The sequence below is a fragment of the Xyrauchen texanus genome, chromosome 5 (assembly GCF_025860055.1).
Source record: "Xyrauchen texanus isolate HMW12.3.18 chromosome 5, RBS_HiC_50CHRs, whole genome shotgun sequence".
Lineage (NCBI taxonomy): Eukaryota > Metazoa > Chordata > Actinopteri > Cypriniformes > Catostomidae > Xyrauchen > Xyrauchen texanus.
The window spans coordinates 12,260,194-12,279,126 of NC_068280.1; the positions used below are offsets into that span (position 1 = coordinate 12,260,194).

The following is an 18,933-nucleotide window of genomic DNA, read 5'->3' on the forward strand; positions in this document are numbered from 1 at the left end:
TCTAATTTATGACGGTGAAGAATTCCAGGATTGCAAAGGTTTGGTTTTTCCTAGATTCAAATCATGTAATTTCAATTCTTCTGCATGTATAATACTACAATATGGAATCATGAAATAATGGAAAGCTTCCGCCAACCATGGTGCAAGCCCGTATCAGTCTGATTCTTAAGAAGGACAAAGATCCAAGTGAGTATAAGAGTCAATGTCCAATTTCCCTGATCTAGCTAGATATTGTCAAACATTTTGGCTAACTGATTAAGTAAAGTTATGACATCTCATACATATTGATCAGGTGGGGTTTATTCAGGGCCATAGCTCTTCAGATAACATGTGGTCTGTGGCGAATGATCAGACTTCGGTCGCTGCCATCTCACTTGAAACCTGAAAAAGTCATTTAAATGGTAGAATGGGAATTTGTGTGATTTTGTTAGTTAATTTTGACCCTTTTAATAAAAAGTTTTTCGAGCAATGTGGGCAGGTGGGCTTCATTACATGTATCTATGATTGGGAAGGTTAATGTTATTTTTTCAAAAACTGCTACAATCTCTCCCTGTAGATGTCCCCCTCTCTTATAAATTGATAGCATAGCGAAGTCCTTCAGTTGGAATGGAAAACGTCCAAGATTACATTTCAGCCGATTGACAAAGGTGAGCTAAGTCTAGCCAAGATTTTGTTTTTAATATTAAGACATTTGGCTCATTGGTCGTTTCCACCAGAGAGAGCCGCTCCCTGGTTTTGTATTGAACAGAAAGTTCTTGCCCCTATTTCGCCATTGCAAAGCCTTTCTATCAAACTAAACGGAGAAGTTAAGTTACACCCCTTTATCTCACATTTGCACTCGGTTTGGACAAAAGTGACCATTCTAAAAAACGTCAAGTCTGCATCTAGAGATGCAAGATTTCACCTTATGCAATTCAAGATTTTACATTGATTCTGTTGGACCCCCTCAAGATTGTATAGGCTTGGTCTTAAATACACCCACCTGTTGGTTATGCCAATCAGAAGATGGGGACACTACCAATGTTTTTTGGTGGTGTGTTAAGATACAAGAATTTTGGTTGAAGGTTCAGAGTTTTATGTGTGACTTATTGTGCACTCAAATTTCATTGTGCCTCAGGTTCCTTATTTTAGTTGATGGGGCGGTCATTAATATAACGAATAAACACAAAAAATTGGGTCCTAATCGGTGTTATGATTGCCAGGCAAGTTGTTTTAAGGGGATGGAAGTCTGCTGGAATACCCCCATTTCAGGAGTGGTGCTCGGAGATAGGGAGGGTGGGGGCTTTCGAAGAAGGGTCATCTAGAATACTGGGGAATTTGGATTTGTTGGAGGGCTCTAGGGGTGGGGCAGTGGAGAGAGAGGTGTAGTTATTAATGTGTGTGATTATTAGATTTTTTGTGTGAGGGTTGTTGTTTTTTGTGTGTATGTTCTCATGTGTGATCACAGGTGTGTTTGTTGAGGGGGAGGGGTGGTAGTGCAGGATAAATGTTGATTCTATGTATATATGTTTTGTTTTTCTTTGTTTGATGTGTGAATAAAAAATAAATAAATATTAATCACAAAAAAAATATAAAGATGAATTATATAGCACGTCATGCTGCAGGACATATATTAACTACCCAGTCACAGTTTCACCACAGAGTGTTTTATGGTTTCACAGCATCTCATTTGCGTGGTTTACATTGTTGATGCTGTCTTGTTGCCTTTCTGCAATATTAACCACCTACATAAAAGCAAGAAGCTGTGAGTAAATTAGGTTAATTAAGGTTTAAAGTGACAGCTCACAATTAGTCATTCTCTCTTTCTTTTGCTCTGTTTTTAATAGAATAGGTCACACAAAAATGAAAATTCTGACATTTAATCACCCTCATGACTTTATTTATTCCATGGAACAAAAAAGGTGTCCGTCACCATTTACTTTCCTTGTATGGTAAAAATAAACTATTAAAAATGAATGGTAACTGAACATTTTACACAGAAGTAAGAAAGTCATTTAGTTTTGGAACAACATGAGGGTGATTAAATGATGTCAGAATTTCTATCCCTTTAATTCTCCCTCTCTCTTCCTTCCATCACTCTCTTTTTGTCTAGTCATATGGAGTGTGTGCTGTAGGGATGGAGAAGCTCTGGTTATTGGTTATGGTGTATGGTTTGTCAGCCTCCATCTGTTCGGCTCTGGCCCTGACTCTCCTGCGATTGCCCAGGCCAGTTATTCTCCTCGCGGGAGCCTTTGTGCACTTTGTTCTGCTCATAACCCTCATGTTCTGGTCGCCCACACCAAGAAATCCTGAATATCTGCCTTATCTTCTGGTGCTTTCTGCCCTCTGGGGTCTTGGCACTGCGCTCAACAAGACTGGACTGAGCAGTGAGTACAAAAGTTATTTACACATTTAAGTGTACACATTAAGCAGTTAGCACAACCTATTTTACAGACATGGGAAGAAGCTCTCTAGAGCAGCAGTGACCAAAGAGTGGGGAAGCATAGATGTCACTTATGAATGGCAAATTGTTTTTTAATTTGTCTACTAATTATGTCCAACAGTGCATGCACCACAGGAGATTTATGTAATTTTTTCTGAAAGTCATGAAGATTTCCCACCACAGTGTCATTTCTGCCATGTTTTAGATTTTGTATTGTGTTTAATAGAATTCCATGGTGAAATTGACTGTGATGAAATGACATTTTGAACGTTTATTTAAATAAAATGACCAACTCCTTTGTCTTGCTCAGGCTAATGTAATAGCTAACATTTTAGATATCCTAAATATAACACAATTAAATAATATATTTTCACACTTTTTGTGTAATTTTGCAAAGTTACAGCTTGATTAGAAATAACAGCCAATATAAATAATCTGCCCATATATACATTATTTATATCTAGATAAATGTCATTGGCACATTTGTAATGACATTGTATTGAATGTTCTGGTGCAATATTCTGGGTTCACTACAAAGTAATCTCAATCTAAAGCATTTGTGGCATAATGTTGATTACCACAAACATTTATTTTGACTTGTCCCTCCTTTAAAAAAAGCAAAAAGCTGGGTTGCAGTGAGGAAGTGAATGAGGTAAAGCTGTAAACGTTATAATACTCACTGTTTTAAAAGTATAAATATGTGTGTTAAAATGTTTTTAGTGTGATAAAATCGCTCACTAATCTTTTCTGTGTAAAGTTATAGCCAATTTTGGCTGGCAATTAAGTACATTACAACTTGAAGATGTAATGTCAACAAACCTTAAAATGACTGTTAAATTACGACTTAAACAACTTTACAGCTCAAGTAATACACAAGTTTTAACAGAAGAATTCATGCAAGTGCTTTTATAAAATTAGAAGCTTCACATTTCTGCCTTTTAAAACCTCCAAAAATTGCTTAACTTGTATTGATCCTGCAATATTCCTTTAAAGCAGATTAGATTTATATTTTTTTTTTGGCATCTTAACATTAAAAAACAAAGCAAGAATACAAAAATAGAAAAGAGATATGCAGGAGAGGTTAGAAACCCTTATGGGCTTATTTGAATAACTCATCTTTTCAATAACAAACATTTAACGCAATATAAAAAAGACACGATGGCCATCATTGTAATTTAAGGTTATACAGCTGTTTACAGAAATCTCAATATCTGGTTAATTTTTAATTCCCCTCTGTTTCAGGTTGAATATCTCTGGTGGGGGACCAGATAGGAACCTAACATTTTCACCGATATAAGTCTATCTGCTGTAAAAATTTTGAGATTCCACTAGTTACATAGCTAGGGCTCAGAACAGAGTTGTTCATTTATCAAAATGCATGAATACTGTAGACATTTCCCCAGATTTCTACTAGTCCTAGCTCTGTAACTAGTGGAATCTCAAACTCAAACTTTTTACAACAGAATGCTACCATAGAGGACTTATATCGGTGAAAATGTTAGGTCCCTATCTGGTCCCCCTCCAGAGATATTCAATCCTAAAGTGAGGGGAATTTAAAAAAAGGGCACATTCTCTTCCCCATAACAAAAAAAAAGAGAAGTCTCAAACCTGAAATGTACTGCATGCACACTATACTTACCTAGGTACCGCCTAAAAAAAATAAGACTGAGACTAAAACCCTTCCCATTATAAATTGAAAGTGGAATTTTGAGCAGTCTTGAGCATTACATTAGGACTTAAGTCTAAGGAACAAGAACATATGTACATGTACCTTGAAATGTGGTCTAGAGATCAGTTTTTGTTCCAAGGAGCTAGGACCATCGACCATCCTGAACCAAGATATTGAGGTTTCCATAAATGGCTGTATAACCAAAATTTGTCGTGTGCCATGATGCAAAGATGGCCATCATGGTTACCCAGGTAAAATAAAAAATAAAAACTGGTGGTTTTGCAATGCCAATACATATACAGTTGTGGCCAAATGTATTGGCAGTGACATAAATGTTGTGTTTCGTAAAGTTTTGTGCTTCAGTTGTTGTGGTGTTGATTCACATTGTTTCTAGATTATTGTGCAGAGTGATCAGATGCATTTTAAATAATTACAAAAAGCTTTATTGGCCAAAAAAATTAACTTTTTCACAAAAACCCAAATTTCACTGTTTTTTGACCCTAAATCATTTCAAATATCATATCAGCAGCACCTGGGGAAAGTGTGAACGAGTACTAGTCAGGTGAAATCACTATATCATTCTGAGTGGATTATAAAAGCTGGCTGATTGTTATAAAAGGAGGGAAGAAGTGCTTCCAATCATTGTGTTCTTGTTAGCAATGGTTACCTCTAAATAAAGACGTGCAGCCAACATCGGTTTGCATCAAAATGGCCTCACGTGCAAGGATATTGCTGCAAAGAATATTGCACCTGATAGAACCATTTACCGGATCATCAAGAACTTCAAGAAGAGAGGTTCAACTGCAGTGAAGAAGGCTTCAGGACGTCCCAGAGTGTCCAGCAAGCGCCAGGACCGTCTCCTCCTGAGGAGTCAGCTACGGAGTCGTGTCACCACCAGTGCAGAGCTTGCTCAATAGTGGCAGCAGGTTGGTGTGAGTGCATCTGCACGCACAGTGAGGCAAAGACTTTTGGACAATGGCCTGGTGTCAAGAAGGGCAGCAAAGAACCCAATTCTCTCCAAGAAAAACATCAAGGATAGACTGAAATTCTGCAGGAATTTCAAGAATTTGACAGCAGAAGACTGGTGCAAAGTTATTTACTCTGATGAAGCCCCCTTCCGACTGTTTGGGACATATAGAAAATCGATAGTCCGGAGAAGAATAGGTGAACGCTACCATGAGTCCTCTGTCGTGCCAACAGTGAAGCATCCTGAGACCATCCATGTGTGGGGTTGCTTTTCATCCAAGGGAGTGGGCTCTCTCACAATTCTGCCCAAAAACACTGCCATAAATAAAGAATGGTATCAAAACTTCCTGCAAGAGCAACTTCTCCCAACGACCCAGAAGCAATTTGGTGGTGATACGTGCATTTTACAGCATGATGGAGCACCATGTCACAAGGCAAGAGTGATGATGAAGTGGCTCGGAGATTATTACATTGCAATTTTGGATCCGTGGCCAGGCAACTTTGCAAAACACAACATTTATGTCACTGCCAATAAGTTTGGCCACGGCTGTAGGTAATCAACTTCACAATTGTTGGACAGAATATTTACAATGTGTAGTACGATACAAGGGAGAATGAAGGGTATTTATGGTATTATATAAATGGATTTGTGCATTTAACAAAAAATCAATTGAAAGATGTGGGCAACTTATTTGGGCTGTAATAATATTTATGTATAAAAGTGCATGACTGAAGTATATTAAAATGGTGTATGGTCAAGATATTAAGTTTTTTTTTTAAACAACAGAGCAGATGGTGCAAAGCTACCTGATAAAGTAGGTAGCCTTATACATTTATTTTGCATATTGAGCAATATCTGCAAACCGAAAGATTGCTGTCAAATCAGTGTTATGACATAAACAGTGTTGTTGGTGTGTGTAGCTCTGCTGGGGATGCTGTACGAGGATAAGGAGCGACTAGACTTTGTTTTTACAATCTACCACTGGTGGCAGGCCGTTGCCATCTTTATCGTCTACCTTTGGTCTGGATTACCTATGCGGGTAAAGCCCTTATTTCTATAGAATTTGATTCCTTACATTGGATTATTCTTATATAAAGATGTACATTCACATGTTTTTTTTTCTTAATAATGCAGAATCATAATGTAAAATGAAATGGAAAAAAAATATATATTATTATTTCATTATAATAATTTTCTCTCTGGTCCCCTTTCTAAGGCCAAACTCGGACTTCTGCTGTTGACTCTCATAGTGGCATCTTTCTGCTACGTGCAAATGGAGCGTCGCTTGATGAAGAAAATCCCGTTCAGGTTGCCACGTATTCCCCGTCCACGACATAAGGTAACTCATCTGTTCACCTGTCTCTCTTAATGCTTATGACTTTGTAGAAATAACAGCTTAGCAGGAAACGGTATAAGGAAAAAAAGGGTAGAAATCACGATGCTCAATATGGCTGCTGTACGAAAGGAATTCCCACCACTTAATTAAAAGAGCCAATCACTTCATTGGTAAAGGTATCGTCAGGTCTTTTTGGTCTAGAATGCACCTGTGTATATTTTCAGTCACATTGCAACATTAGATTAATTTATTGTGGAAAAAAAATAAACAAAACACAGACATTTGTACTGTATAATCAATCTCTTTACTAACATTTTGCAAAAATATCCTACTCCTCAAAGGTGAAAGGATACCGATACCTCGAAGAAGAAAACTCGGATGAATCAGACGCTGATCTGAGTGATGCTGATGATGAGAAAGAGGAGGATGAGAGAATGTTGGTTGAGGAGGACCGGAATACAGACGCCGACTCCCAGGGATCACCGGCACCAGAGAGAAACGGGGTTAGAGATCGCAGGAGGAGACAAGACAACGCTGCCTACGAGCAAGCAGGAGAGGGAGAGGACTATATCCAGCACATGAGAGAGTAAAAAAGGAGAGGTGAAAAGGTATAAGGAGAGTGGAAAATGTTGGGGAAGTTGAAAAATACTGAATTGCCAGACTGAAGGTGGAATGATGGCATGAAAAAAATACTCCTACTTTAAAGACATTAATAAAAATACAGAAAGGGAACGTGTGGGCATTGTATGTAAACTGAAGGTCAGAAAATAGTCCACACTGGAAAAAAAAGCAGAAGTGACACAAGCATTTCATAGAAATGGGAAGTGAAAAGATGAAGTTGCTTATACCTTGTAAGGTTAGTTGGTTTGTTGCCATAGAAATAGAATACTCTCTGTTTTGAACTTTGTAAAGGTGATGTGCTCAGATATTACACTTAATTTTTTTCCAACCTAACAGCTTATTATTTAACAACTTTAAAATGGTTTCTTTCTTCACAAGAAGTTACATTTGTTTTATTAATTTTTTTTGTATTTGATGGCCTACAAACCAATATTACTTTGTGTAATAAAAATGACAAGATGTGATTTCAAAAGTTTTCTTTTCTAATGTTTAGAATACTTTTTTGAAATATAGTAATATACAGTAGTTTGTGATCCGTTTTCCCGAATTTTCCCTACATTTTGAATGATGTTGATGATTTATTTCCCCCTTCTAATGAAAGTGAATGGACCGTATATTCTGCCCAACATCTCCTTTTGTGTTTCACGGAATAAAAATAGTGTGTAACAACATGAGAGTGAGTAATAATAACCGAAATTTATTTTTGGGTGAATTATCCGTTTAAAAGTAGTTATTCTGGCACAAATTTACTATCAAACAAGGTTCATACCACTAGTAAAGAAGGTAAAACAGCAATATTTGAATGTTTTGGCATGTAGGCCTTCAGGGTTATGACAGAAAAATAAATAAATAAACAAACGCAAAGTTAAAAATTAAAATAAACCAATTAGGTAATTGGGCTATGGGAATTCCATTTTTTTAAACTTTAAATTCCTTTTTTCTTTAAACCGCCATGTTAGAATTACATGGACTAACTGAATATTACCAAACATTGATATCTACATATACAGCCGTGGCCAAAAGTATTGGCGGTTATTTTATGTTTTGCAAATTTGCTGCTTCAGTATTTGTAGATAATTTTTTCACATGTTTCTATGGTATATTGGAAAACAATGATAAGCGTTTCATACGTTTTAAAGGCTTTTATTGGCAAAAACATTCAATATATGCAAAGAGTCAAATATTTACAGTGTTGACCCTTGTTCTTCATAACCTCTGCAATTCGCTCTGACATGGCTGGATATCATACTGGAACTACACCCTCATTGTTTCGCATATTTGCCCATTGACGGCCAGTCAGAAATAACCATGTATTCTGACGAAATAAACATTTTGATCACGAACATTTCATTACATCATATATCTTTTTCCAATTACTTTTTTTCAGTGGGCTGCTATGAAATGTACTTATTTTTCCCGGTCTCATACGGTTGACATCACAGCTCATGCACGAACACTTTCTGGCCCAGAGCGGCCCACCAAATCCAGCCCGCAACACACCACACCAGCTCATTTATTACATTTTTCGAAACAATTTCACATTTTTGTGTTGAAGAAAAAAAATAAATTCTATTGACTGCTAGACATGACAATGGGTCGGGCCTTAAGGCCGATTTATACTTCTGCGTCAAACCAATGCCATAGGCTGCACATAGCTATGGCGGTTACAGTGTAGCATACGACATAGGCTGAATTTCATCTCTTCAAAAAGTTTGCTGTGTTTGGTGCACTTTGTAACCAGAGACCACCCCAGGATGATAACAATGATATCTGAGGTAGTGTCACATTTTACCTAGATTATTTTAATATCTATGCTTTATCACATTTTATTTGGACCATTAAAGCAATTATCTCAATCGGGAGCGTCTGCTGTTTTTATGTTCTGTTTGTGTTTCATGAAGTTAGATATCTGTTTACAGCTTATAAACTCTAAAAGCTTTTTTTTTCCCCTCAGGGCTTTTACTTGAAATTAAATTGATATGCGAATTAAATAATGTGTTGTATCCTAATCGCAAACTTTCTGATCTGCACGATTATTTGACTGTCCATTTGACAGGATTGTGCTCGGTAAATAATTATCTTTCATAAGTTATGGAATTGGAACACTTCTAATTTGTCAGCAAATTAAAAAGCACCTGATAAGTGTTGGTTATATTGCCTATATGCATTGTAAAGTCTTTAAAATGACCCATTTAGATTTCTCCAAGCGAGATAGTTATGAATTAATTTTATGATTTCTTTTTCAGCACGGAACGCCAAAAGTATGCTAAAATATTTATTATTATTTAAGCGACTCATGAGCAAGCATACAGTATTGTTCTCATTTAATGCTCCCTGCAATACAGGCAACATGTATAATAAATAATTTGTAGCCAACCTAAATTTCAACACGCTCACATACTTTGAACTCGTTTTTAATGCTACAATAATTTAATAAATACTTTTGAATCCATGAAATTACATTGCATTTGTTTATTTATGAATGTAAAATTAGCATTTTTACTGTGTAACGCAGAAGGATACAGACTCCAACGCACAACTAAAATACAAACCAACGTGTTTGCCAATACGTGGAGCCTACGCCAGTTCAATGCAGAAGAATAAATCAGCCTATGTGAATATGCGCTCTGATGTGTAAAAAAATTCAAAATAAAAGACATAACAATATTTCAAATTAAAGTCAATGTATTGGCTTTACCTTAAAAAATTTATTGAATATTCGCTCTGTAATGGGGTCCGCACAGGCATGTAAAAGCCCAGGACAACCACCAATATCGCCTGTAGGACGGGTCGGTACTTGCAGTAGCGGGCCGGCCCAAATTAACCAACGGCCCACCGGGAAAACGCCCGGTTCTCCTGATGGCATTCCGCCCCAGACTATAAGACACTTGTTTACAACACTTCTTGTGCATATCTTGTGCATTTGACATCCTGAGTGATCAAATAAACAAATGGTAACTCTTGATTTTGTAGTCTTGTGTCATGGTTATTTAAAAATTATTGATTATAGCAGTGCTAAAAACCATAAAGTGAATTAATTTGGAATGCATAATAAATTATGCATCAATCTGGAATAATGCCATTAGGTAATTATTAGGTAAATAAATTAATGAACTCTTTTTTTTTTATTATTATTTGTAGAAATCAAGGAGCTCTTAAATACTATTAAAATTAATTATTCTAAAATAGGATATTTAGTAGTTCTAGTTGTATTAATTTAATCCCGTTCAAGTGAGTTCTGAATGACCATTATTTTGTAGTCCCCCACCTTTTAGCCCCCCAAAGCTCTCACAGTGGATTGTAAAGTCTACGAAGGGAATAGGGCATAGGGATGATCACTTCTGAATGGAGTGCACTATCTTTTAGTACGGTCAATGGACAGCGCATGCACAGATGACGCACACAGCCGAGGACCAAGTGCACGATTCAAGAAAATGTAGGCGGTGCACGGCTGTACTGATGATGCAATTTGCGTCACACATACTCCGCGCAGAGCGATCTGCAACACACACAAACAAAGGATCGTCTTGGTTACGTACGTAGCGTTGGTTCCCTGAGACTAAGTGAACGAGACATTGTGTATTAATTCATATGGGGAGTACCTTCATACATGACCTATCTGAAACTTCTCTATAATAATGCCAATATTTTAATATTGGATATGGTGTTTGAGCCCCGCCTGTTTTGGCGCGAAACTGACCGCTATAAAAACAGGTGCACAGACACCATTTCCTACAGACAACAAGGAGTGCATCGCTCATGCCTCAAGAACTCTGTAGTGTGGCTAACGTTCGCAATGTCTCGTTTCCTTCGTCTCAGGGAACCGAGGTTATACGTAACGAGACGTTCCCTTATGACTCAGTTCACTTGACATTGCGTATTAACGCATATGGGGAACAGAATCCCATCACGCCGCACTACACGAGATATCTTCTCCGAGAGGAAACATGACGGCATAGCCTTATGGGACAACGACCGACATGAGCATGCCGCAGTGAGTGATCCTCGTGATGGCCAGGAGGAGAGCACTCATAACGAATATATGAACTATCGTCATATAGTGTAATTAACTCCTTATGAACCCAGTTGGGAATTGAGTTTATTTATAATGAAAGTGCTTGTGACTTTATGGTAATTATAACGGCCTGAATGCAGGCTGTTGTGTAAATGATGGGGAACCCGTAAGTAAAGGGAAGGGCATAAGTATATATATTTATAAAAACGGAGCAGATCTGTGGGACGCTGTCGCTTGATGGCGTCCAGAATGCAAGAACCACTTATCAAGGCAAGACTGCCCAGGTTCCTCTGGGGGAGACCATTCAAGGTTGAGTTCTTTGACTGCCCTTGTAAAGATGCGAAGCATCTCCCTGTCGGTGTCGCATACACTGTCCTTGCCCTCGCTGGGGGGAGGGGTGGTAGCATCATCCACTGACCATTTGCCTGATGTGGCGAGAGACATGACATCGTCATCATCCCCAGTGTCAGATCTACCAAACAAGAAGAGGTCGCACGCATCTTCAGAGGGCCGGAGCTCATCTCGCACATAGCGTACTGGGAAAACTGCACTTCGGGTAGATTGAGGGGCTCGTGAAGCGGCACGAAATCATAAAGACGGTGGTAGCAGTGTCTCGTGTGAACCCTCGGGTATCCCAAAAGAGGTGGGTGGGAGGGCGCGAGAGGCTGAATCGTTCCTCAGAACGAGGGCGATTCGTGAGCGAAGCGACTTGAGACTCATGTCCTCACAGTGAGGACAGTCTGTCTCCATAAGAGCTGACTCTGCGTGGGCGTGGCCCAGACAGAAAACGCAGCTCTCATGTTAGTCTGACGGCGGGATGTGTCTCTCGCACAATGAACACTTATGCAGGGCCGGTTCTAGACATTTGGAGGCCCTAGGCAAAATGTATGTTGGAGGCCCCCCGCCATGCCCTCCTCCCCTCCACCTTTCAGAATTCACGAGTTCACACTTACATCAAATTAAATAGAGTAAAGATTATGCATATTTGGCATGCTGTCCAGGGGAGGGCTCCAGGCTCTGAATTTTGGACAGATTTACACAGTATTACATTGGATTGCATTGTATTTTGGATTGTGTTGTTTACATCCAATAAGAGATTATTAAAAATCAAAGTGAGGAGATGGGGGTGGTGGAGGGATGCTGATAAACGGTCAATGAACAGAGGTAAGTCTGCAGTATATATACCTCTTATCTCGTTGATTATCTGAATGTGCTCCTCCGAACTTTGTTAATAAAACATCATTTAATAAAAAAGACTTGAAAACAAATATGATTCCTAACCATTTTATTTATACAAAACCTGTTATCAGTATTTTTTATATTTTTACTTAAATGTGTATATTAATGTAACTTTAATTAAGGTAAACAAAAAAAAAAATCATCTGAAAAGTAATCTTTTTTTTTTTTAGCAGTCAGGATGTTTTTTGCAGTAATTTGTTCAGTAATTTATTTATGGTAATACACTAACCCACTATTTGGGATAATGAACAGTTTTGTTTTTGATAAGACTAAATATAGTCATATTAGGTATGTATTGTAGAGAAATACCTTATGATACACAAATCAGCTGCTAGTGGAAGTGAAAAGACAAGTTAATTTCGTCAACTGTAATTGTGTGCTTATAATATACTTAAGATTGCATACTTATTTTCAATAAATATTGCAACAGTATTTATGATTGGAAAACGAAAAAAATGAAGTCTATTATGGTCTATAGTCTATTAAGATAGACTAGAGCAGTTAATTTAGGCAAAACATCTGCGTTTTAGAAGATATACAGACTGTTTTAAACCATAATAAACAATGCTTTAGTATAGTGCGTTTGCTCTTTGACTGACAAACTTTACTTTTTCTGTAGTATTTTGCGAGTCAGCTCCTGACTAGGGCTGGAAATCGATTCTAAAAGAATCGATTCCTTGATTCAGAGGCGTTAGGAATCAAGATTCTATTCCACAGGTTGTAATCGATTCCATCGAGGAGAATCGACTCCTTTGTAAGATTCAGTTCAACAGTTAATCATGAATTCACCTCTATCTGTCCAACAGTGACTGGAAGTCCGATTCATTTCCGCGAATCAGACTCTTTCGGACGGTTCATTTAGAACGTATTTCTTTTTTCTAACAACAGTCTGCATTGTAGCTACATACGCTCGGATTCAAAGTGTCAGAAGCGAATTCAGTCCATCAACGGTGCACGCGCTCTTTTGAACTGGAAATAACCATCTATCTCAAAATGACGCTGATCGTTAGAATCAGTTTATTTTTTACAATACATTACAATCACTCAAAAATAGATGATACCTGAATCACGAGCTGCACTTTCTTTGCATGCCTGCTTAGCCTTACGCTTAGCATCCCCTGAAGGATGAGTTCGTTTCGGCGCCATCAGATACATTTGCAGAAAAGTTGGATTTTATTCATCTACAATCTCTTCATTCATAAATTCAGAGGTTGGGAGTGACTCGCATGTAAACGGTGATATTAATTGGTTTAACTACAGGTGAATGACAATTGTTATATCCAATGGACAAACAGCATAGTGTTTTGCTGCTCTTGATTGGTGGATAAGCATGTGTATGTTTTGGAGGCCCCGCCTCCAAGACCGAGGCCCTAGGCAACAGCCTAGTTCGCCTATAGGTAGCGCCGGCCCTGCACTTATGGAACGACATCTTGAAAAAGACGCGAACACGTAAGTGGCTCTTTTGGCGAAAGGTAGAGGGCTTCGAGACAAGAGATGATCGCTGTCTTGAAGGAAGAAATTCTGTGGAAATGGTGTCTGTACACCTGTTTTTATAACGGTCAGTTTCGCACCAAAACAGGCATGGCTCAAACACCATAGCCAATATTAAAATATTGCCATTATTATAGAGAGGTTTCAGATAGGTCGTGTATGAAGGGACTCCCTATATGCATTAATACGCAATGTCAAGTGAACTGAGTAGGAACAACCACTGGGCGGTGCCATTATGATTCTAATTGCCTGTTTTCTGTCATAGTCTCCAGACACAACATAAAACTAACTGAAACAAGCGATTCAGATGGAGAACAACAACCATTTAAGTGTTATTTTGAAGTAAAAATTTACTTCACGCTCAACTTGTGTAGTCATTGGCTGTCGTAACAACACAAAGTAATGAATGATTTCACCTTGGACCATCGCTTTATATCATCTACAGTACATACTCAGGTGAGGCGCTGTAAAAAACAAAACAAAAACGGTCATCTCGAATTATCGGCATGCCACGTGTTATTTAATTATTTTTTGACAATCTCTCCATATGTAATACTTTACCCGCTAAGAATAAATGCAGATGCGGTGAAAACACAGAAGACCGGAAATTGAAAACAGGCGAATTGTGGAATATTTCCGCTTTCAGGAAAAAGGTGGATACTTGTGGCTTAATGTGCATGTGCATTCTCAAGTTAATTGACAGGTGACGTCTGTATCTTAAAGTTGATTGGCTCTTTTACCTGTAAGGTGGGACTTCCTTTCTACATCCGTTGACCGCTGGATGTTCCAATTTCTCCCATTCATTTTAATAGATGTTGCCTGTCTCTGGAAAATAATCTCTATTACTACTCACTTAATCTTAGTAACTGCCCTGTTATTGGACACTTTCACTCATGGTTTAAAGTATTCATGACTGACTGTAAATTTATTTTACTTTTCTGAGCTTGCTTTTCCTCTGCTGTTTAGTGCCGCCTCAATGTGGGTGGGATTATAGGCTGATCATTATAGTTGCACCGCCTCTACTTCCGTGACATCATCTTAAGCGTGACACAAAACAATAACACAACTGCTAGCTGTTAGCTACTAGCTCATTGTGCTGCATAAAGCACAATGTAAACACAAGTGTAACCGTTACATTGGTCTGGTTGTTTTAGATATAAGCTTTCCAGAAGATGGTCAACTAAATAAAGTGAAGATTTCAAGCAGAGTATAGAGCTAACGTAACAAAAGGTACCATCATCCATCGTGGACTCCAGGGCACTCTCTCTCCCATTGATCGCCGGTCTAGATAGCGTCCATTTGATCGAACCACTTCCACTTTTCCTTGATGGTTCTGTTGTCACTTAAAATTATTTTTTTTATTTTACTTTTCCCTGCACTGTTAGTAGGTCCGGTGGCAGCCATGTTTCAGCTGGTCGGCCAACAGCTGAGACACTTCCTGAAAGACATTTTCGTTTCTTCTGCAACTCGTTTATTGACCACGGCATGGTTTTGTGCACAGCCATTTCTTTTTACAATTCGAAAGTCACGTTAACAAATGATACTGCTATTGCTGCAGCTAACTTTGAAACTAGTGGGTTGATGTCCAAAATCCAGTGAAGCTAGTAGTGATGATTCTCTCTGACCAATCAGCGATCTGCTGGATTTTGACGTCACATTTAGCACCGGCTCGGCTCACTTGGAACCTTGACCGAGGTGGTACTAAATAAAAGTTCCAGATACTATCCACAGTGGAAAACCCCTAAAAAAGCGAGTACAGCAGAGTCGAGTCGAGTTGTCCCGTGCAGTGGAAAAGCCCCATAAGTTAACTGTGCCTTTAAGCAGCTTTGAAAATTCCAGAAAATTATGTCAAGCCTTTAGAAAATTAGCCAATTAGCTTCTGACAGGAGGTGTACCTGTGGATATATTTTAAGGCCTACCTTCAAACTCTTTGCTTGACATAGGAAAATCAAAAGAAATCAGCCAAGACCTCAGAAAAATAATTGTGGACCTCCACAAGACTAGTTCATTCTTGGAAGCAATTTCCAAATGCCTAAAGGAACCATGTTCCTCTGTACAAACAATAGTATGCAAGTACACTCATCTAAAGGATTATTAGGAACACCATACTAATACTGTGTTTGACCCCTTTCGCCTTCAGAACTGCCTTAATTCTACGTGGCATTGATTCAACAAGGTGCTGAAAGCATTCTTTAGAAATGTTGGCCCATATTGATAGGATAGCATCTTGCAGTTGATGGAGATTTGTGGGATGCACATCCAGGGCACGAAGCTCCCGTTCCACCACATCCCAAAGATGCTCTATTGGGTTGAGATCTGGTGACTGTGGGGGCCATTTTAGTACAGTGAACTCATTGTCATGTTCAAGAAACCAATTTGAAATGATTCGAGATTTGTGACATGGTGCATTATCCTGCTGGAATTAGCCATCAGAGGATGGGTACATGGTGGCCATAAAGGGATGGACATGGTCAGAAACAATGCTCAGGTAGGCCGTGGCATTTAAACGATGCCCAATTGGCACTAAGGGGCCTAAAGTGTGCCAAGAAAACATCCCCCACACCATTACACCACCACCAGCAGCCTGCATAGTGGTAACAAGGCATGATGGATCCATGTTCTCATTCTGTTTACGCCAAATTCTGACTCTACCATCTGAATGTCTCAACAGAAATCGAGACTCATCAGACCAGGCAATATTTTTCCAGTCTTCAACTGTCCAATTTTGGTGAGCTCTTGCAAATTGTAGCCTCTTTTTCCTATTTGTAGTGGAGATGAGTGGTACCCGGTGGGGTCTTCTGCTGTTGTACCCATCCGCCTCAAGGTTGTGCGTGTTGTGGCTTCACAAATGCTTTGCTGCATACCTCGGTTGTAACGAGTGGTTATTTCAGGCAAAGTTGCTCTTCTATCAGCTTGGACTGCCGCATACTGGATGTTTTTCCCTTTTCACACCATTCTTTGTAAACCCTAGAAATGGTTGTGCGTGAAAATCCCAGTAACTGAGCAGATTGTGAAATACTCAGACCGGCCCGTCTGGCACCAACAACCATGCCACGCTCAAAATTGCTTAAATCACCTTTCTTTCCCATTCTGACATTCAGTTTGGAGTTCAGGAGATTGTCGTCTTCTTCTTCTTCTTTCCAATTTAACGGCGGTTGGCATCCAGCTTTTTGGTGCATTACCGCCCTCTCTGCTCCGGAGTGTGGATCAGATACTATAACTACAAAACATCATTGTCCATTCTCTTTCCTACACTTACATAACCTTAATTCCCTTCAAATAAACACTCACACAAACAACAAACTTTATTTATCAATTATATCCAGGAGATTGTCTTGACCAGGACCACACCCCTAAATGCATTGAAGCAACTGCCATGTGATTGGTTGATTAGATAATTGCATTAATGAGAAATTGAACAGGTGTTCCTAATAATCCTTTAGGTGAGTGTATAAACACCATGGGACCACGCAGCCATTACACTGCTCAGGAAGGAGACCGTATTCGGCTCCTAGAGATGAACGTAGTTTGGGGCAAATAGTGCAAATCAATCCCAGAACAACAGAAAAGGACATTGTGAAGATGCTGGAGAAAACAGGTAGACCCATAGTAAAACAAGTCCTATATTAACATAACCTGAAAGACTGATCAGCAAGGTAGAAACCACTGCTCCAAAACCGCTAGAAAAAAGCCAGACTACAATTTGCATGTGCACATTGGGACAAAAGATCTTCCTTTTTAGAGAAATTTCCTCAGATGAAACAAACTTTTTTGTAACTTTTTGGCCACAGTAACCATCATTATGTTTGGAGGATAAAGGGTGAGGCTTGCAAGCCGAAGAACATCATCCCAACCGTGAAACATGGTTGTGGCAGCATCATGTTGTAGGGATGCTTTGCTGCATGGTGCACTTCACAAAGTAGATGGCATTATGAGGAAGGAAAATTATGTGGATATATTGAAGCAACATCTCAAGTCATCAGCCATGAAGTTAAAGCTCTGTTGCAAATGGGTCTTCCAAATGGACTATGACCCCAAACATACCTCCAAATTTATGGCAAAGTGGACAAAAAGTCAAGGTACTGGAGTGGTCATCACAAAGCCCTGACCTCAATCTAATAGAAAATTTGTGGGCAGAACTGAAAAAGCGTGTGCGAGCAAGGAGGCCTACAAACCTGATACACCAGTTCTGTCTGGAGGAATGGATCAAAATTCCAGCAACTTATTGTGAGAAACTCGTGGAAGTCTATTCAAAACATTTGTCCTTTAAAATTAAACAATTTAAAGGTAATGCTACCAAATACTAACAAGTTGTATGTACATTTCTGACCCACAGGGAATGTAATGAAAGATATAAAAGCTTAAATAAATCATTCTATCTACTATTATTCTGACATTTAACATTTAAAAAAGTAGTGATCCACCATCCGCTTTACAACAAGCCCTCATGTTTGGTATGGTCATTGCAAAACGGGTTATAAAGGAGTGGAAGTCCGCTTCCTCTCCTTGCTTTAAGAGATGGCTTAATGATATGGTTTCCTGTTTACACCTTGAAGAAATTCGGTTCTCTATGTCTAACTCTCAAGATAAGTTCAAGAGGATCTGGGGCCCTTTCATAGAATACATCAGGAAGGATAGAACTCAAACTGGGACCTAAATGCAATGCTTTTTTTATTTTTTTAATCTTCGGGTAGTTATCTTTACTGAGGCTGCCACTCCCCTCCGGCTCAGGCCTCCTTGACTCAATTTGTGTGAGTGGACTTTATGTGATATCTATTCATTGTACTGACACGTATATTTATACTTGTTTCTCTCTATAGAATGTGTAAGTGCTGGCTGTTTGTGTTTTTTTGTTTGTTTTTGTTTTGTTGTTTTTTTGTGCCTTAATTATCTTATTTACTGCCTTTCTTTTTGTTTGTATTATGTGCACTTGTGTATAAACATTAAAAAATCTGTATAAATAAAATTTACCAAAAAAAAAAAGTAGTGATCCAAACAGACCTAAAACAGGGAATGTTTTCTATTATAAAATGCCAGGAATTGTGAAGTTTACATTTATTTGGCTAAGGTATATGTAAACTTCTGACTTCAAATGTAAGTGTCCACTAATGCTATCAGCCTTAAACACACATGCACACACACATAAAAACCAAAGATGCTAGTTTGAGGTGAG

General features: G+C 38.6%; 1 protein-coding gene across 2 annotated transcripts in view; it reads left to right on the forward strand.

Moving 5' to 3' along the window:
* Positions 1-9,973, forward strand: part of LOC127643829 (protein unc-93 homolog B1-like) — a 31,447-nt gene extending 21,474 nt beyond the window's left edge. For both annotated transcript variants that reach the window (XM_052126737.1, XM_052126736.1), the window contains exons 10-13: positions 2,093-2,366; positions 5,979-6,097; positions 6,275-6,397; positions 6,736-9,973. In XM_052126737.1, the coding sequence (XP_051982697.1) occupies positions 2,093-2,366; positions 5,979-6,097; positions 6,275-6,397; positions 6,736-6,984 (765 nt within the window). In that variant the 3' untranslated portion in view covers positions 6,985-9,973. The remainder of the gene's footprint in view (positions 1-2,092; positions 2,367-5,978; positions 6,098-6,274; positions 6,398-6,735) is intronic.
* The last annotated feature ends 8,960 nt before the right edge of the window (positions 9,974-18,933 follow it).